The sequence below is a fragment of the Physeter macrocephalus genome, chromosome 5 (genome assembly GCF_002837175.3).
Source record: "Physeter macrocephalus isolate SW-GA chromosome 5, ASM283717v5, whole genome shotgun sequence".
In the NCBI taxonomy this organism is placed as follows: domain Eukaryota; kingdom Metazoa; phylum Chordata; class Mammalia; order Artiodactyla; family Physeteridae; genus Physeter; species Physeter macrocephalus.
The window spans coordinates 14,671,227-14,691,114 of record NC_041218.1 but is presented as its reverse complement, the minus strand read 5'-3'; the positions used below and the strand labels follow the sequence as shown (position 1 = coordinate 14,691,114).

The following is a 19,888-nucleotide window of genomic DNA, read 5'->3' as shown; positions in this document are numbered from 1 at the left end:
CCCTGCATCGGCAGGCGGACGCGCAACCACTGCGCCACCAGGGCAGCCCACTTCTGGTGTTTTAAGCCACCTGCTCTGTGGTGCTTTGTTACGTCAACCTAGGAAACTAATACAACATTGTTTTGGCTTGTCCAGGCCCACAGCTGTCCTCGAGGGTGAACAAGGAGTCAGACTCTGTAGCGCACCCCCTCTCTGTCCACAGTGCAGCATCCAGAGCAGTTATCCCCATGAAAGAATGAAGACAGTCCTCAGTTCTGGTGATGCTGGAGACACAGGCACAGACTCCCCTTTCCCTGAAAGCAGGTGTATATCCGCCTGGCCAAGGGCACTGTCATTCAGGGTAGCTAGATTCCCTTTGTGTTTTTTAGTATCAGTGGGTGCTCTGTAACATGCAAGGCAATGACCGAGCCCTGTTATAGGGAACCCAAACGTGAGTAAAGCACAGCCCTTACCCTAAAGGAGCCCATGGGCCCATAATCACCATGATGGTAATTGCTAACACTGAAGGAGAGCTTACCATGCCAGGCACTGCTCTAAGCCCTATACGTTGAATCCTCATAAAATTCTAAGAGGGAGACACTATTATGACTTCATTTGAAAGACGAGGAAAATGAAATAAAATAGAAGCTAAGTAGCTTTGCCACTAAAAAGTGTCAAAGCTGGATGTGAACCCACGTGAAGTGGCTTACGATGCTATGCTCTTATTGCAGTGCCAGGGTTATAGAAGAGGATTGAGAGGCATTTAAAGAAGGGAAAGGAGGGACTTCCCTGGGGGTCCAGTGGTTAAGACTCTGCACTCCCAATGCAGGGGGCCTGGGTTCGATCCCTGGTCGGGGAACTAAGATCCCACATACCGCAACTAAGCCCGTGCGAGCTGCAACAAAGACCCAGTGCAGCCAAAAATAAAAAAAAAATAAAAAATAAAATAAAATAAAGAAGGGAAAGGCAGGATTCATAGGCAGCTCAAGGGGATTAGTCTTACAACAAGCTGCCCCCGAGAACAGCAGAGCAGATACAGAAGGAGCCCAGCCCTCGAGGGCGGGCGTGAGCGTCTGTTCTTACCGGGCCGGAAGCCACCCACCTCTGGACTCCCGGTCACTTGCCAGTATAGACCGTGCTCAGAGGAAAGGACTCCCGGATGCTTGTTGGACTTGCAAGTAAAGATGGCGGACTGAATACATGCTTTCATCTTCTCTCCCTTCCAGAGCTCATTAATACAACAGTAAAGGGATTTTTAAAAGGTCACCAGGATAACAAGAACAGGAGACAAAACAGTAGCAACGAGGGGCTTCCCTGGTGGTGTAGTGGTTAAGAATCCGCCTGCCAATGCAGGGGACACGGGTTCGAGCCCTGGTCCGGGAGGATCCCACATGCCGCGGAGCAACTAGGCCCGTGTGCCACAACTACTGAGCCCACGTGCCTAGAGCCCGTGCTCCGCAACAAGAGAAGCCACCGCAATGAGAAGCCCGCGCACCGCAGTGAAGAGTAGCCCCCACTCGCCGCAACTAGAGAAAGCCTGGCGGAGCAATGAAGACCCAACGCAGCCATAAATAAGTAAATAAATAAGTAAATAAATAAGTAAATAAATAAATAAAACAAACACATAGGGATCAACGATGGTGTAACTGACACTGAATCCACTGGCCTGAGAAAGTTCAGGAAGCAGAGGAGCAACCTGAGTCACAAACAGGAACCCCACAGCGCAGAGACCGGGGCACCAGTCAGCACGGCCGTGAGTGAAGAGGGAGGTGAAATCAGGAGGGCTGGTTGAACACTGGTTAGGAAGACTTCAGATCCCCAAATCCTCTCCCCACTCTGTGAGCCCATCCCCAGCCCTCTGCCTTGGGGAGAGAGGGTCTCCGGACACCAACGCATTTGAGAGCAAGCAGTTAAGGCGACATTTATGTATTGAGGGCTCAGGATGGCCTCCTAGCCTCTTTTCCCAGCCAAGCCTACACCCTCCAGGAGGGAAAACAGAAGAGCAGTCTCCAGGGACACTGACCCAAGAGGAAAAACCCAAGGAGGTCAACAAACAGACAGCCTTGAGGACCAGCCCATCACTCTGCCACTACCCTCACAGTTAATAAGCCCCTCTTCCTGTCTCAGAGGTGCCAGTGAAGTCTTATTCCTCCTGCCTTAATCATGAACAAATAACCAAGGATCTCCAGACATCTGAGGAAAGTCTCTGACATGCAAGCTAGAGATCAAAACAAATGAACAGGAAAAAAAAAGCAGTTTGGAGAAAACAGAGATTATACAGATTAAACTTTCTGCCCACCTCTCCCCCACCCCCTCCGGAGCCCCCCTCCCGCCTCCAAAAAACCCTAAAAGACTATCAGTAATATCCTCAGAGAGATAAGAGAAAATTTTGCATCATTAAAATAAGAACAGGACGCTTTAAGAGGGAGTATTCAGGGAACAGCAGCAACAAACCCCCCAAATCCTTAGCAGTTAAAAATAATTGTAGAAATAAAAGATTCAGTAGAGAGTGGGAAGATAAAGTTGAAAAAAAATCTTCAGGAAATAGCAAAGGCAAAGAGACAGTGGATTTGAGAGCTTCCTCTCCTCTCTGGTGGCTCTTCCTTTTCTAATAAGGGCACTAATCCCATCCTGGGGGCCCTCACCAAGACTGGAATCTGCTGGTACCTTGATCTCGGACTTCCTTGCCTCCAGAATTGTGAGAGAGAAGTGTCTGTTGTTTCAGCACCCAGTCTGTGGTTTTTGTTAGAGCAGCCTGTGCAGACTAAGTCAAAGGTGAAGTAGAATTCCTGATTTTGCCTCATCAGCTTAAAGGAGTTTTGAAGTTGAAATAATGATGAGCACACAGAAGTGTAAGCAAAGGAAAATGATTAATTACAGGGAAACCAGAAGTTGTGTAGAAATAAAGATCATATACACTGCATAGCTTTCCTGGGAGTAGCATTTACATTGCCACACGAAAAGAAGACCTAATTATCAGTCTAACCCAAACTATGATGTTGAGAGAGCAGGTAGTGTGTGAGTGGTCAGGGTGGGGATAGTAATGCAGAGAATTAAATCTTCCTCATTATTGTGGGAAGTTAGTAAGTAGTGTCTTAAATAGAAAAGTCGAAAAGTATTGACATGCGCAAAGCTTTTAGAGGTTTGGAGGTAAATACCAAAAGAATTAGCTACAAGGGTTGGAAGTAGTTGCCTCTGTGGAAGGGGCAATGTTCTTTGGCTGTTAGTTTGTTTAGTGAAGCCTGGTAGAATTTCTTGACTTCAGATCTGTTGCTTTTCAGATCCTTGATAAAGGACCAGGTTTCTTTTCCCAACTTGTTGTGAAGTACAATACAGACAAATTACTAGAAACAGCATCAGGCACTTGGATGTCACAGCAATGCTGAATTGCTGTAAAAGTTTCTAGATACTTCCTCTCGAGTTTGGTACTTAGCTCATCATGGGTGAGTAACGGTGGACAGCCCAGCACTGGGCTGTGGAGACACTCTTTCATCTAGGCACACATATAACTTTTAAAAGGTTTAAAAAATGGTTAAAAATAAAAAGGGAGCTCTCACCTACTAGGATGGCTATAACAAACAAAAATGGAAACTAACGTGTTGGTGAAGAGAGGGAGAAATTAGAACACTTGTGCGTTGGCATTGCTGGTAGGATGCAAAATGGTGCAGCAGCAGTGGAAAACAGTTTGGTGGTCCCTCAAAAAGTTAAATGTAGAATTACTATATGATCCAGCAATTCCACTCCTAGGTATATACCCAAAAGAATTGAAAACAGGGACTCGAACAGATATTTGCCAATGTTCACAGCAGCATTATTCATAATAACCAAAAGATGGAAACAGCCCAAGTGTCTGTCAATGGATGGATGGATGGATAAACAAAATGTATATAATTATACAATGGAATATTATTCAGCCATAAAAAGGAATGAAATTCTGATGTGCTACAACATGGATGAACCTTGCAAACATTATGTTAAGTGAAAGAAGTCAGACCCCAAAGGACAGATATTGCATGATTCCACTTACATGAGGTTCCTAGAATAGGTGAATTTATAGAGACAGAAAGTAGATTAGAGGTTACCAGGGGCTGGAAGGAGGTGGGAATGAGGCGTTAATGCTTAATTGGTACAGAGTTTCTGTTTGGGGTAATGAAAACATTTTGCAAATAGACAGTGCACAACATTGTGAATATAATTCATGCCACAAATTGCACACTTAAAAATGGTTAAGATGGCAACCTTTATGTTATGTATATTTTACCACAAAAAAACTTTCAAAGACCCTGTGTCTGAAGTCTAAAAGGGTTCTTTCATTAAACATCAAATTAAAATTTTAGGTGAGAACAATAAATATAAATTTAAAAGGGAGAAGCCAGAGGATCAGGAAAGCTTTCGTGAAGAGAATGGAGGGTGTGGGGCGGGATTTCAAGAGACTGCCATGGAGGAGAAGAAATTTGGGAGCAGAGACCCAGCTGAAGGGCTGTGAGGACGGACTGGGGTATTTCAAGGAGTCCGTCTGGCTGAAACCAGGGACGAGGTAGAGAAGCCAGCAGGAGATGAAAGACTGGAAAGCTCCGACAGCCACAGCAGGAGTTCAAGGGCGTAGCCCCCGAGGCAGGGTTTTTAAGCAGGGGCATCGCAGAATCAGACAGACCCGTGCTTTAGAAAGGCGCCTCAGACTTCAGCATCAGAGTCTCCTGGAGGGCTTGTTCAAACACAGCCCCAGAGTTTCTCACTATCAGGACCTGGGGCTGGAGGTGGGGATGGGTGGTGGGGATGTTCCAGGTAATCAACCCCTTTCTCTCTCCTCAGACACCACCACGCGTCTCCTGCTGGGGGCCATCGCGGTGCTTCTGTTTGCCATCCTGGTGGTGATGAGCATATTGGGTGAGCATGGATGTCAGAGCATTTATGCAGTTCAGCTCCTACACACCTTGTCAAAAGCATGTCCGATTAGGTAAAGAAAGGTTCCAGACATACCGCCAATTCTGTGGGGTCAAAGTAAATAGGAAATAGAGTGTTGGTTCTAGATGAGATTTTAGCCTCAAATAGTACATTCACACATCGACTATACCCGTCCTCTTTGCTAAGCCATGCCGCGAAAAGTGGAGATGTTAACTTAGGTACGTTCACAAAAATGCTTCGGGAACGCAGAACAAACTTGGTGTGTGTTAGTCACGTAATGCTTCTTGAAGGAGACGGTTGGGGTTAAGGGCCTTAAAGATCTCATTCACTCACTCAACAAACATTTATTGAGCCGGGCTGTGTGTTAGGCCCTGGGCTAAGTGCTGGAGATTTTTTAAAATTAAGACATCAACTTCCCTGTCCAGTGATAGAGGTGTTACTGCCTGGGGGCTTCCCAGAGGTGGGGAACACATGTGCTAATCCCTGAAGAATGAAGAGTTTCCTAGAGAGCAGAAGGTAGAGAGACCAGAGCATTCCAAGGGGGAGAGGCCTGAAAAACACAGAGTGGCAGGTAGAACTGAAAGGGTTGGAGGAGGAATGCAAAAGAGGAAACTGCTACTAAGGGAGGCGAGGCTATATGACCCTGGGATTTGCTGCTTTTAATGGATTCAAGTCAAAGTACGTCATGACTTCTGAAGGGTTTGCAAAGTGACTTCAGGACCTCTGTCTTTAATCTTTGAGAAGCACCCTAAGACCTCAAAATGGGAGGAAAGTCCACTGATAACATCAATTCCTACCAAACCCTCACTTGTAGGGCATGCAGGCTAAGCAGGGAGTTGTGAGTGCTTAGCAAAGAATGTGGTGACCACGGGGGTCAGCTTGGATTCACCTATAGACTAATTGTTACAAATCAAATTGTTCTATTGCTAGGTTGGGAGGACAGGGCAATGTGTAAACATAGCCTATTGAGATTGCAGTAAAACACAACAGAGTCCCTGGAGATCCTCGTGGGAATGCATGGCCAGTAAGTCTAAGTGGGCCTGTAGCTCATTAAGCAGGAATGCCAGAGTGTCCATTAATTAACTGCTGTTGGTGTGGTGGTAGCTCCCTTGGGGGCTTGAGTACCATGGACTTGTTCTTGGCGCTGTCCTGGTCTACATTTTAGTCAATCTCTTGCATGAGAACAAACAAAAAAATATGCTTACGGAATCTGCAGGTGAAACAATTCAAAGAGGGGTGCTCAATATGACAGATGAAAAAGAAATCAAGATTAAAATTTATCTTCAGAAACTCAAAGGAGCCAATGTGAATGAGATGACTGTGGAAGAAATAAACACAAGATCCTGCATTTGGACATGTCCACATGTTCTGGACAGGGGAGACCTGGCTTAGAAAGAGATCATAGGAAAATAGTTGAAGGGTATGGCTGAATTCCTTTTGGCAAGGAGGCTTAGAGAATCTCATGGAAGTTCTGGGCCTCCTTCCCAGAAAAGTGCACATAGGCGCACATCCACAGATTCTTCTCATTGGAGCATCTGAAGACTGGAAAGCCCACAGCAGCTGGAAGGGGTACGGTGATCACTGCTGGGTGGGGGACCACAGCTGACGTGTCCCAGCCTGTTCTGGTGGCAGCATTTTACTGGTGATGTGGGCACACCGTACTGAGCCAGGCAGGATGGAGAAGGGTCTGGAGGGCACCCCCTGCAAGGGATTGTGGAAGGGACGGTGTTTGTTCAATCCTGGAAGAGGGGAGGCTGGGGTCCTTCTTCAAGTAGGAGGTGGAAGACAGACCAGGTCTGTCCGGGTCACTCCAGAGGCAGATCCTGGACCCACAGGTTCCAGGTCATGGGAAGGCAGGTTGGGACTCAAAATTGCAAAGGATCTTTCCAGCAGTCCAGCAGTGTTAGCTGATGAGGGTGTGGCCAATGAGAGCAGGCCGATGGTTCCCACCCTGGCTGGAGAGAGAGGACGCGTAGCCCCCAGGTCCTTTCCAAGTCCGAGTTTCTCGGGTTCCACGCCTCGGGGAGTTCGGGGAGAGAGAGGAGAGCTGAACCCAGGGGCCTAACCTGCTGTCACTTCCCCTCGGGGCAGTGTCCCTGCCAGTGTCCCAAATTCCTTTTCCTTACTCATTTAGTCACCAGCCTTTTACCTGCCAGGCGCGGTGACAGGCGCTCCCCCGAGGCATGTGGCTTATGGGCGCCAAAGTGGAGGCAGGTGGAGGAAGTGGCGGGGAGCAGGGTGGGGTCCTTGGGGGGCCGGACAGAGGCCCGCTGTGCTGGTGGATACTGAGCCTCTCCTCTTCCCTGCAGCTTCCAAGGGCTGCATCAAGTGCGAGGCGCCCTGCCCGGAGGACTGGCTGCTCTACGGAAGGAAATGCTACTTCTTTTCTGAGGAACCGAGAGACTGGAACACGGGCAGGCAGTACTGTCACGGCCACGAGGCCGCGCTGGCTGTGATCCAGAGCCAGAAGGAGCTGGTGCGTGCCGGTGGGGCGGGGACCTTCAGGGAGAGCCATGCCCCAAGGACTTGGTGTCCCCTGTGACCAGTTTCCAGAGCACAGCCTGGGGTGGGGGGTGCAGGTGGGCTCCATGGGGTCTGAGCAAGTCCATGAGCGGCTCTTGTTTCCACTGCTATTGTCAAGGCCAACTATGTCCACCCAAGGCTGGTTTGCTGAGCTCAACTCAGTATTGAAGCGTGAGCATTACAAATTATACCCGCACTTGTGAAAGGAAAAATCGCGTTGGCTTTTTTTTTTTTTTTTTTTTTTTGGCATTACGCGGGCCTCTCAATGTTGTGGCCTCTCCCATTGCGGAGCACAGGCTCCGTACGCGCAGCCTCAGTGGCCATGGTTCACGGGCCCAGCCGCTCCGCGGCATGTGGGATCTTCCCGGACTGGGGCACGAACCCGCGTCCCCTGCATCGGCAGGCGGACTCTCAACCTCTGCGCCACCAGGGAAGCCCAACGTTGGCTTCTTCTACTAGTCCAAATCAGGGCCTGATCTCTCATTTAACACCCCAAACAGTTATATCACTAGAAATGTGAAAAAAAACACAATTAGTGGGTCTCTTGGCCATTTTGGGTTTTGAGGGCAACAGTTCATGCAATCCAAAATAGCAGAAAATCCAAAAGTCACTTCTGTTTGTCTCTGATACACAGTCTGATAGCTCCTTTCGGCAGAGAAAGGCCCAGGAATATGCGGGTAGAAGGACATCCAGCCTGAGCTTTGAGATGTGTCCCAGATAATCCATCAAGTGGGCAATGCCAGGCTTCCGGAAAATGAGGAACGCAGGCATGCTGGCCCACTGAGCTAGGAGACAAACCCTGTTCCAGGCTTCCTGGCCCAGTGGTGCACTCCCAGAGCCCGGGTCCCTTGGAGGCCACTGCAGGCAGCTCCATGTGAGTGCAGGGTGTCTGTAACCCCAGCTCCTCACTCTTGGGATGCAGTGAGGTGTCACCCTCTTCGTGTCTACACATCCTGGGAGCCAGTCTTCCAAGCTGAGGTTAGTCTGGGGATGTGTGAGCAGTCAGGAGACCGCACCTGACTCTGAGGTTTCCCTCTTTCCTTGGTGCAGGAATTCATGTTCAAGTTCACACGGAGGGAGCCCTGGATTGGTCTGCGCAGAGTGGGGGACGAATTCCACTGGGTCAACGGGGACCCATTTGACCCAGACACGTGAGCTGAGGCTTCAACTTCTGGCCAAGGAGCTTAGACCGGGGAAGCCATAGCCTCCCAGACGTACCTCCTGAAGAACCTGGTTTTGTGCTAGCTGGAGCCCCTCACCTCTAGGGTCAGGGGTGTGGGACAGAGACCCAGTCATGATAATGGCTTTACTACTCTCTCCCTAGTAAAGTCCAGCCTGGTTTGGTGGCCCTGCTCCATGTAGGCGACAGAGCTCCCTGCTGCTGGAAAGGGCCAGGGCTCTTTCCATCTTGTGGCTCCCCAGTCCATCTGCACGGCTCAGAGTGGGTCAGGGAAAGGGAGGACGTGCCCTGGACAACCCTCTGCGTTGGCCAGAACTTAGCTTCATGGCCACGCCTGACTGCAAGGGAGGGTGGGAGGTGGGGCCTCTGTTCTGGGCAGCCACGTGCCACCTAAACATTGTCACCGTGGGAGAAAGGGGATCTGAACCCTGGGCACCAGGAGGGTTCCCTTAGAGAAGACACCTCTTGAGGGTGTCGGTGGTGTGTGCAGTGGTGGTATTATTTGTGTGGCCCAAGTGGTGTGGCGGGGAGTGTGTGACGGGTTGGTGGGTGTGCAAAGCCAGGGACTGTTTGCGGGGCGATGGTGGCAGCAGTCATGGGTGTAGGGGCAGTTTAGGTTTAGGGAGACGCAGAGCAGCACACACAGGGGAGTAAGAACCTCAGCTTCTGATGTAGACTCTAAGGCTGGAGGACTAGGCCCGAGGAGCCGGGCGGGGGCACAGCTGCCGACCTGACGTGAACTGCGGCCCGTGACAACTCCCTCCCCCTGTGCCGGCTTCTCCCTGTCTCCTGCACCTGTCTTTGTCCTCACTGCCTCTTCCTTGTTTTCTTTTTGTTTTTTTTCCTTCTCTTTCCTTGTCCTGCCCTCCTCCCAGATCTGTTCTTAGAGCTGCTGAGAAAGTCTTGCCCGTGCTGCTCCCACCTCTCCCCTTCTGGAAGCTTCCTGCTCCCGGAACCCAGGGAGCCCTGGAGGCTGGGGTCCCCAGACCGCTGACTACCTGGCAACCAGCGGGCCTCGGGGCCACGCTTCTCTGACATCGAGGTGGTCCTGGCCCCCCTACTCCCTCTTGGGGTCCTTCTGATGCCCTCTCTTATGAGACCCCAGCTCCAGCCTTGGCAGGGGGCTCAGGTCAGGGTGACCAAACGAGGTGAAGAAGAAGTGTTGAGATTCAGAAGGGATGATGTTAGGCAGGGAGAACCCCCCCCTGTGCTAGATACAGGAGGTGCAGGCAGGGCGCTGCGGGGAAGGTGGGTGTGTGGAGCGTGGTCCTAGACAGGGCCCCGGGTTCCTGGGGTGAGTGAGCTGAGCCCGACAGGATGGCGGAGCCGGATGGAGAAGTGCAGGGTGCATCCCGGAGACATCCGTGGGCATCACCAGGGGGCTGGAGCCGTGATGCACTGTCTGGAGGCGACGGGAGCCACGCTAGCAAGGTCTGTGGGGGCCGACTGTCCCGGAAGGCTGCTCCAGAGGGAAGGACAAGTCATAGGGCCTCCGGGGCTGCCCAGCGACGGGCCGCGTCTGCCAGGTCCTGAGTGCCTGGTCTCTTCTCTCCCCGCCACAGATTCCACATCTCGGGCCCGGGGGAGTGCGTCTTCGTGGAGCCCACCAGGCTGGTGTCGACGGAGTGTTTGATGACCCGGCCCTGGGTGTGCAGCAAGATGGCCTACACATGAGGTGGGTCAGGCCAGAGGCAGCCCTCCAGCCAGCCTCCGAGACCTGCCAGCCCCGGGCTCGTCTCCAAGCGAAGCAGTGAGGAGGGTGCCTTCCGCCCCTGGGCGCTCTCCCAGGCCCCGGAGTCTTGGTCCCTGGTCTCCTTGGCCCCAGGCAGGTCCTGTGGCTCAGTAGTCAAATCCCATGAGTCAGTAGTACGGCAGGCACCTGTCCCCAGCCACACATGCACGCTGACGCGCTCGCGCACGCCCACGGGGGCGCACAGCCCCCGCTCAAGTTCAGAGTCCACCCTTAGTCACCCCAACAAGTCCCTCCCTGGCCCTACCCTGCAGCATTCCCTCCTCTGGAGGCCCTGGTGCTCTGAGGAAGGCGGGGGGCCGACAGGCTGCGGTACTGTCCACACAGACGGGCCCCCTCCCCACGCATCTCTCTCCTGGTTGCTGGGGAGGCCGGAAGGGAAGCCCCCCTCACCTGGGTCCAGCATCCACCGCCCTTGCCTCGCCCGGGGTCTCAGGCAGGCCCCTGCTGTGTCCGTGGTGCTGCTGTGTTGGTCACTGATGGACTGAAGAGATGACTGGCGTCCAGAGAAGTCGTCTGCCGTTTGTTCCAGGATCATGGCTTGGGGGAGGGGCATGTCTCTGGGCGCCCGTGCTTGGAGGGACACCACCAAGAGGCACCGGTGTGGCAGGCGGCATGTGTGGCAGGAACCAAGGCCCCAAACACACTCTGTGGCCTCAGGGCACCGTTTAACGTTGCCAGGCCACTGAGTTATTCTTAGATGTCTGAGGGGTGTGCTCCATCTGGTTCCTTCATTCCTATTCAACTCGGCGTGACAAACATTGATTCACACCTACCTCGTGCCAGACACCACACTAGGCATGGGGTATCCTCGGGGATACCCCAAGGAGCACACAGGGAGCAGAGGAAACAGCCTGGAAAGCACCAGAACATTCTGGAACACAGTTGAGGGATGGCTCATTCTGCCTTAGGGGAAGATGTGGCGAAGAAAGCATCAGGATGAGCCACGGAGAAGAGATGATGTTCATGTTGGGCCGGTTAAGAGTTTGTGCAGGTGCTAGGGCCCCTTCCTGTCCCCCCTTGGTCTGCCTGGAGAGGAAGCGGGGACAGGGGGGTCGGGGGAGGCTGGCGGTTCCCCTGGGCCTACGGGGGCTGCAAGTGCCACCCCCTCCAACGCACACACGTGGAGCCCAGAGCAAGCTGTGGCCGGGTGAGACACAGCCAGCCTGCCTGGGAGCCTCGTGTGTGAATCTGGGTCCCGGCCCATCTTCAGAAAATGGCTCCCAGGGAAACAGGTCCTGCCCTGCTCGGCTCAGTCCTTTTACTGTCAGTTTTCTGACAAAACTGTCAGCTTGGGTTCGTTGACCTTTTTGAAAGCTTTCCAGGTATTTGGTAAAATCTGGGTATGTTGTGGTTTCATATTTTATCTTTATGGGGAAGCCAGCGTGGAACCTGAGTGTGCAATAAAGAAGCTGAGGGCATTCAGTGCGGCCTGGGGAGGGGTGACAGGAGCCCACCGCCTTCCCAGCGCCTGTGGGGAGGTGTGCTGAGGGGCTGGGGACTGAGGAAGTGGTCAGCTGCCGCCACTGCTGCTTGGGTTGGTCAGGGGTCGGGGTGGCTAGTGGGAGGGCGTCTCTCCCTCGCACCAGTTCTCACCAGTATCTTCCCCTCAAAGATGGTCTCGTTGCTTTCCACGTGGCACCTCATTTAAGTCTCTCAGAAAGACCCTGAGGCAGGTAATGCTGCCACGGGGGACAAAACTGGTCCTGGACGGGGAGGAGTAGGGCTGTGCTCTCATCCTGTCCTGTGGGTTCCGGTGGGAAGAAGGGCGCCACGAGGTGGGTGGGAAGGAAGCAGTGTGGGAGGGCAGGGACCGAGGAACCCGGGCCACTGGGATCTTAGTTCTCATTCAATATCCACAGCCTGTGGCCTCAAGGCACCCTGGCGGAAGGCACCCTGGCTCTCTGGCCTTGGGCTTGCCCTGGGACCACACAACAACTCTACGTGTGGTAGAGCTAAGAGGAACTCTGACCCAAGGTCATGGGTGTTTTAAGAGCTCTCTTATCTGTTCCTAAGAGGAAGACCAAAACAAAACAATGGCATGCCAAACTTCAGAAACATTGAGAACTCTTCCAAAGGTTATACACCAACCGGGCACCCGCACCTCCCACGTGGGCGGAGCCAGGCTGGGTGGGCGGGGCCGAGGAGTCGGGTGCAGTTGGGGCCGGCGGCCACAGGTGGCAGCACGGAGGCCGGACGCTCTGCCGGTTTCGGAGCTCGAGCTGGCCCCCCCCCTCGGTGGAGCGTGGGAGGAGGTGCTGGGGGCAGACCCAAGGGACCACCCTTCCTCCAGCCCCACTCCTCAGCCCCTCTGGAGGATCTTCCCTTCTGAGGCAACGCCCCTGGAGTTGAGAAGGTGCTTGGCTGGGAGCCTGGGCGGCTGCGCCCTGGGTGAATTTGACCCCGCACGGCAGCCCTGTCCTCGGCGTAGCCCCTGGAGCCGGCAGGATGCGGGTAGAAGGCTGGAGCACGCACACCAGGTCACCCTCAGACGTCCTTTGTGAAGATGGAGGGACGGGGGTTTTTTTTCAGGAGGACTCACTGGGAGGTAGCGTTTGTTGCCGTGCTGGTGGGTTTCACTAGTGTTTGCTTAGTAAACCCTCCTACAACCTTACAGATCAGGAAGCAGGCTCAGGGCGGTTAAGGGACTTGCTCTACTGCTGTACATCACAGGCCTAGGAGGTGGTGGAAGAGGAGGCGGGGTGGAAGGGGCCACCTTGGGAGAGGACGTGGGGTGCCCACAGGCGATTTTTTTCCTGTACACTTTTATCGTCGTCGTATGGTTTTCAGGTGAATTTCCCATAGGGAGGGGGTAATGCCAATACTGAGTTCCGTCCTTCTCTCCCTTCAAGGCCCAGCTCGAGCCCCCTGGGACTCCTTCCAGGACAGCAGCAGCCCTCAGTGACCACTCCCTCACCCCAGCACCTCCAGCACTTAAGACTGAGCCTCTCACACCGCCGGAGTCTGTCGGAAGTTTTCATCTGTGACTCATCGCTAAAGTCATCTGACCACTCTTGGCATCTGATTATAAGCCCCTGGATAGCAGGGATTATGTGTCACTGGCCTCTTTGTAGCACACATAGCATGTGCTCAAAAAACACTGTTGTATATGACAATAAGATTGCCCCCAAATGCCATCTCTGAAACCCTTTGCCACGGTGGGAGACAGCAGTGGCCGGCCATCATAAGAGGCTCGTCTTTTTGGCTTTGGTGGGCGTGGCTTGGTTTTAGAGGCCCGGCAAGATGCACTCTTTAGTTTGTTTTGCTTCAGTTAAGTTAGCTCGCTCACATTCCCTAAGCATGTAGATACTGGGCGGGCTGAGTGGAGGTGAAAGGGCGCATCCGGGCCGTGAGGGAGAGCTGCCTTCGCCTCCAGAACATCCTCTGCATCATACACAGAGCCCAGCTGGCGGGGCCGAAGAGCTGGCTGTGAGTGGAAACCAGGCCCGGGGAGGGTTTCCATCAGTGACTGGGGTTGGCGGCTGAAGATTCCTGTGGTCACCAGGATAATTATGCTAACATCACTGTGCTGTTTGTGAAAGACCTGGTTTTCAGAAATGCCCACTGTACTTACACCAGGAGGGGATGGAGGTAACTGCTCTTTCCTTAGTCCGTAAAGAACTCCAAACTGGGAGCAAGTATGAGACTCAAACAGGGGTCATCCAGAAAACCTCCTGCCGTGCCCATCAGAGATCCCACGTCTCAGCCTGGAGTGGATACACACTTGGCCTGACTCAGAAGACCTGCCCGAGTCTAGTCTGGGGCCAGCTCTACCAACAAGCAGACGTGTAGCTCAGGCTGCTGTGCTCAACCTCCCTGACCCCAGGCTTCACCTCTAATATAAAGTAGAAATCGTGCCTGCCCTGCCTACCTCACAGGGTTTTGAGAACTGTAGATGTTAGAATTTCAGGGATTAGAAATTATCGACCCCATTCTCACTATCCATGAGACCCCGAGAGGTTAAATAACACGTCCAAGGTCACGCATCTAGTGGCAGAGCTAGACCTCAGGTCTTGTGGATTCTCTATTCGTTGTTGATACTATTATTGCACGTATCATGCTTTATTTGTTCACCTGTCCACCATCCACGCAGAAGTGTAAGCCCCTAGAGGGCAGGGATCCACTCTCATGCTCCTTTTTTCTCTAGCGCCTGGTACATACTAAAGGTGCTCAATAAACGTGTGTTGACCTAAACTGATCTTGACTCCTAGTTGAAGTTCTCCTTCTTCTACACCATGCTGTCTCTGATCTCAGAAATCTGTACTGCCAGTCCAGCTGCCCGTAAAACGTATGAAAACTTGCAGATGTTTTAGAGAAAAAGATAAGATGCTCAACTGCCTTGCAATATGCTTTAGGGTCCTGTAGTCTAGAGCACAGAATCCATTTGAATAAAGACATACAAATCTAAGACAAAATTGTAATAACAATGAACACTAGTTAAGAGCTTATTAGGGCCAGCCATTCACACAAAGTGCCTGGCCCATAGTAAGTGCTAAAAATTATCATCGTGGGCTTCCCTGGTGGTGCAGTGGTTAAGAATCCGCCTGCCAATGCAAGGGACACAGGTTCAAGCCCTGGTCCGGGAAGATCCCACATGCCACAGAGCAACTAAGCCCGTGCCCCACAACTACTGAGCCTGCGCTCTAGGGCCCGCGAGCCACAGCTACTGAGCCCACCTGCCACAACTACTAAAGCCCTCGTACCTAGAGCCCATGCCCCACAACAAGAGAAGCCACCGCAAGGAGAAGCCCGCGCACCGCAACAAAGAGTAGCCCCTGCTCGCCGCAACTAGAGAAAAGCCCGCATACAGCAACGAAGACCCAACACAGCCAAAACTAAAATAAATTTATTATTTAAAAACATTATCACCTTGTTTCACTATGATGTAAATTGAGTAGGGTCTTAGAGCATGCTAGCTTTTGTAATACCCACATTTCAGAGGCCTAGCCAAGAAAAGATCCCTTTCTGGCTTGCAACACGGACTAATGCAGGTCAGTGACAGGGAAAAGCATTGCTCCACCCAGAGTCTTTGAACATAGAGGCTCACACAGGATGTATATTAGGAAATGTGGTAGATGTGGCTGCCATGCACCGAGAATTTTTCCTTTCCTCTCATTCTAGGTACATGGAAGGACTGTATTTCCTGGTCTGTTTGAAGGTAGGTGTCAGGTGACATCAGAGCTTTAACCATGGGAAAGTGGCAGATGTCATTTCCAAGTGGAAACATTTAAGAACCAGTGCATACTCCTCCATATTCTCCCTCCCCCCAGTCGTGATTTTTTGATTTGGAGGCTCCATAAGACTGAAGCATCCTGGGATGCTAAGTCAGTGTGGGGGGGTGAAGCTTCCTGGAAAGCCTCTGAGGTTTTGGGTTTGTTATGATTATAGCATATCTTACCCTAGACTAGACAGAGGCCAGGCCTGGAGGTGGCACACAGTCCATCCACAGTCCATTGGCCAGGACAGTCATGGAAGGCTGAGAAATAACTTCCAGCTGTATGCTTGGATACATGAGATTCTTGATTCTAAAAGTTGAGGATTTTCATCAATTTTGGAAGATTCATCACCTTTGTCTCTAAATATTTCACCTGCCCGACTCTTTTCTCTCCTTCCAGAACTCCAATTAAGGCTGTCTGAGATTGTCACACAGGTCTAATGCTCAAGTTTTTTGTCTTTTGATCAATTTTACAAATCAATTTGATGAACTATAACTTTTTAGCAATTTGACTCTTCCAATCAATGACTGAAGTAGCTCTCTCCATTTAACTTTTTAAAAATTTCAGCAACATTTTACAAGTTTTAAGGGTAGAGTTTTTGCATATATTTTGTTAAATTATTTAAATATTTTTATTTTTTATGCTACTGTAGATGAATTTTTTAAAGAATTTCATAGTTTGTCTGTTGCTGGTATAAAGAATGAATATTGTTAAAATGACCATACTACCCAAGGCAATCTGCAGATATGATGCAGTCACTATCAAAATACCAATGGTATTTTTCACAGAACTAGAACAAATAACTTCAAAATTTATATGGAAACACAAAAGACCCCAATTAGCCAAAACAACTTTGAGAAGGAAGAACAGGGCTAGAGGGATCATGCTCCCTGACTTCAGACTATACTACAAAGCTACAGTAATCAAAACAGCATGGTACTAGCACAAAAACAGACACATAGATCAATGGAACAGGATAGAGAGCCCAGAAATAAACCTATGCACTTATGGTCATAGGGTCAATTAATCTACGACAAAAGAGGCAAGAATATACAATGGAGAAAAGACAGTCTCTTCAATTAGTGGTGCTGGGAAAACTGGACAGCTGCATGTAAAAGTCTGAAATTAGAACATTCTCTAACACCATGTACAAAAACAAACTTCAAATGGATTAAAGACCTAAATGTAAGCCGGGATACTATAAAACTCCTAGAGGAAAAACATAGGCAGAACACTCTTTGACATAAATAGCAGCAATATTTTTTTGGATCCGTCTCCTAAAGTAAAGGAAATAAAAAATGAACAAGTGAGGTCTAATTAAACTTAAAAGCTTTTGCACAGCAAAGGAAACTATCAACCAAACAAAAAGATGAGCCACCGAATGGGAGGAAATATGCAAATGATATGACCAATAAGAAATTAAAATCCAACATATATAAATAGCTCATAAATATCCAACATATATGAACAGCTCATACAAAACAGCAACATCAAAAAAAACAAACCACCTGATTAAAAAAATGGGCAGAATAACTGAATAGACATTTCTCCAAAGAGTAAATGCAGATGGTCAACAGGCATAGGAAAAGGTGCTTCACATCACTAATCATCAGGGAAATGCAAATCAAAACCACAATGAGATATCACCTCACACCGATCAGAATGGCTATCCTCAAAAAGAACACAAATAACAAATGTTGGCGAGTATGTGGTGAAAAGGGAATCCTCATACGCTGTTGGTGAGAATGTAAATTGGTGCAGCTGCTTTGGAAGACAGTATGGAGGTTCCTTAAACTAAAAATAGAGCTACTATATGATCCAGCAATCCCACTGCTGGGTATATATCCAACAAAAACACTAATTCGAAAAGATAAATGCACCCCAATGTTCATAGCAGCACTATTTACAATAGCCAAGACATGGAAGCAACCTAAATGCCCATCAACAGATGAACGGGTAAAGAAGATGTGGTATATATACGCAATGGAATATTACACGGCCACAAAAAAGAACGAAATTTTGCCATTTGCAGCAATTGGATGGACTTGGAGCGCATTATGCTAAGTGAAATAAGTCAGACGGAGAAATAAATACTGTGTGATATCACTTATATGTGGAATCTAAATACAACAAACTAGTGAATATAACAAAAAAGAAGCAGACTCGCAGATATAGAGAACAAACACTGGTAATGACTACCAGTGGGGAGAGGAGGGGGAGGGGCACCCTAGGGGTAGGGGAATGGGAGTTACAAACTATTGGGTGTAAGATAGGCTACAAGGATGTATTTTACGACACGGGGAATATAGCCAATATTTTGTAATGACTGTAAATGGAACGTAACCTTTATATATATATATATATTTTAAAATAAATTTATTTATTTTTGGCTGCGTTGGGTCTTCGTTGCTCCACGCAGGCTTTCTTTTTTTTAGTTGCAGCGAGCAGGGGCTACTCTTCGTTGCGCTGCACAGGCCTCTCATTAAGGTGGCTTCTCTTGTTGCAGAGCACGGGCTCTAGGTACACAGGCTTCAGTAGTTGTGGCACACGGGCTCAGTAGTTGTGGCTCATGGGCTCTACAGCGCAGGCTCAGTATTTGTGGCACATGGGCTTAGTTGCTCCTCAGCATGTGGGATCTTCCCGGACCAGGGCTCGAACCCGTGTCCCCTGCACTGGCAAGCGGATTCTTAACCACTGAGCCACCAGGGAAGCCTCAGAATGCAACCTTTAAAAATTCTATTAAAAGAAACGGAATCAATTTTTGTACACTGATCTTTTATCCTGGAATCTTACAGATTGGCTTGTTAGTTCTAGATTTTTTGGTAGACTGAACAGGGTTTTTAATTGCATGTGTATCCAATGTTTTTATTAAAGCATAACATGGGCCACCATGATTCCAGCTCCTGAAATCAATTTCCTTATTTCTCTGTCCAGCTGCTAAGCCAATGCCATGTATTTTATTTTAGCTGTTTGCTACAGCCGTACCTCACTTTCAGGAACTAATGTCTATATTAGTCAGGGTAGGTTAATCGCTGTATAAAAAATCCTAAAATTTCAGTGGCTTAAATATAATAAAAAGATTTCTTTCTTACTGTTTTTGGTTTTGTCCAAAGTGGTTTTATTAGGAGGCCATGAAATCATTCAGTGATCTGGGCTTCTTCATCAGCTCTTCCACATGTGGGCAGAAATTGAGGGGAGACAGTGTGGATCAAAGTATGTGAGTTTTGTTTCAGAGGTCAGGTCTGACTATATTTAACTGAAAAGAAAGCTAGGAAATATAATCTAGCTCTGTACTCAGCAAGAACAGGAAATGGCTATGGGGAATATCCACCCAGTCCTTGCCACATGTGGCATTATCCCCATTTTTACAGATAAGAAAACTGAGGCTTGAGAGGTTAAGTGATCTCCCAGCTTTTACAGTCATAAACAACAGAGCCTCGAATTGAACCCCAATATGGCTGACTCCAAAGCCATGCTCTGAATCGCTCTGCTATGGATAATGCTTTCTCTCCTACTGCCTCACTGGCCTGTGCAATCTTAAGACCTGTGGCAATCTTTAGACCTGTGGCAATCTTTTCCCCCTTAGAAGGGTTTCCTCCAAGCATCCACTTTCTCTTTCTGGTTCTGGCTTTTATTAATGGGTAATTTGTTCACTTATAAGCAGCCTGGTCCACGGGCTTAGTCTGCAGCAGATCAAGAGTCTGAGAGCCATGGCAATAGGCCATAAGAAGACATCGAAACAGAACACAAAAAGACAAAGAAGCAGATATCAAGTGGTTTACTGACAGGGTATCTGCCCTCCACTGTTGTTTCACAAGTGCTGTCAAATGCAAAGTGTCTCAGTAGAAGAGACCACATCTATAGATCAGCGCGCGTAAAGAAAGCACTTAAGAATGGAAATTAGGACTTCCCTGGTGGCGCAGTGGAAAAGAATCTGCCTGCCAATGCAGGGGACACCGGTTTGATCCCTGGTCCGGGAAGATCTCACGTGCTGTGGAGCAACTAAGCCCATGTGCCACAACTATAGAGCCTGTGCTCTAGAGCCCGCGAGACACAACTACTAAGTCCACGTGCCACGACTACTGAGCCCACACGCCACAATTACTGAAGCTCGCACGCCTAGAGGCCGCGCTCCGCAACAAGAGAAGCCACTGCAGGGAGAAGCCCACGCACCGCAACAAAGAGTAGCCCCGCCCGCCCCCCCCGCGCTTCCCCCCCGGCTCGCCACAACTAGAGTGCCCACGCGCAGCAATGAAGACCAACGCAGCCAAAAAAATAAAAAATAAAGTGTACCCAAGCTGCTTTAAAAAAAAAAAAAAAAGAATGGGCCTTAGA

The 19,888-nt window shown here is 49.9% G+C and overlaps 2 protein-coding genes across 2 annotated transcripts in view; one reads left to right on the top strand and one right to left on the bottom strand.

Moving 5' to 3' along the window:
* Positions 1-14,670, top strand: part of CLEC2L (C-type lectin domain family 2 member L) — a 19,339-nt gene extending 4,669 nt beyond the window's left edge. Inside the window, exons 2-5 of the mRNA XM_055084808.1 lie at positions 7,194-7,360; positions 8,458-8,558; positions 10,150-10,262; positions 13,190-14,670. Of these exons, the coding sequence (XP_054940783.1) occupies positions 7,194-7,360; positions 8,458-8,558; positions 10,150-10,261 (380 nt within the window). The 3' untranslated portion in view covers position 10,262; positions 13,190-14,670. The remainder of the gene's footprint in view (positions 1-7,193; positions 7,361-8,457; positions 8,559-10,149; positions 10,263-13,189) is intronic.
* Positions 1-19,888, bottom strand: part of KLRG2 (killer cell lectin like receptor G2) — a 75,939-nt gene that overhangs the window by 52,732 nt on the left and 3,319 nt on the right. The gene's annotated exons all lie outside the window — the stretch shown is intronic.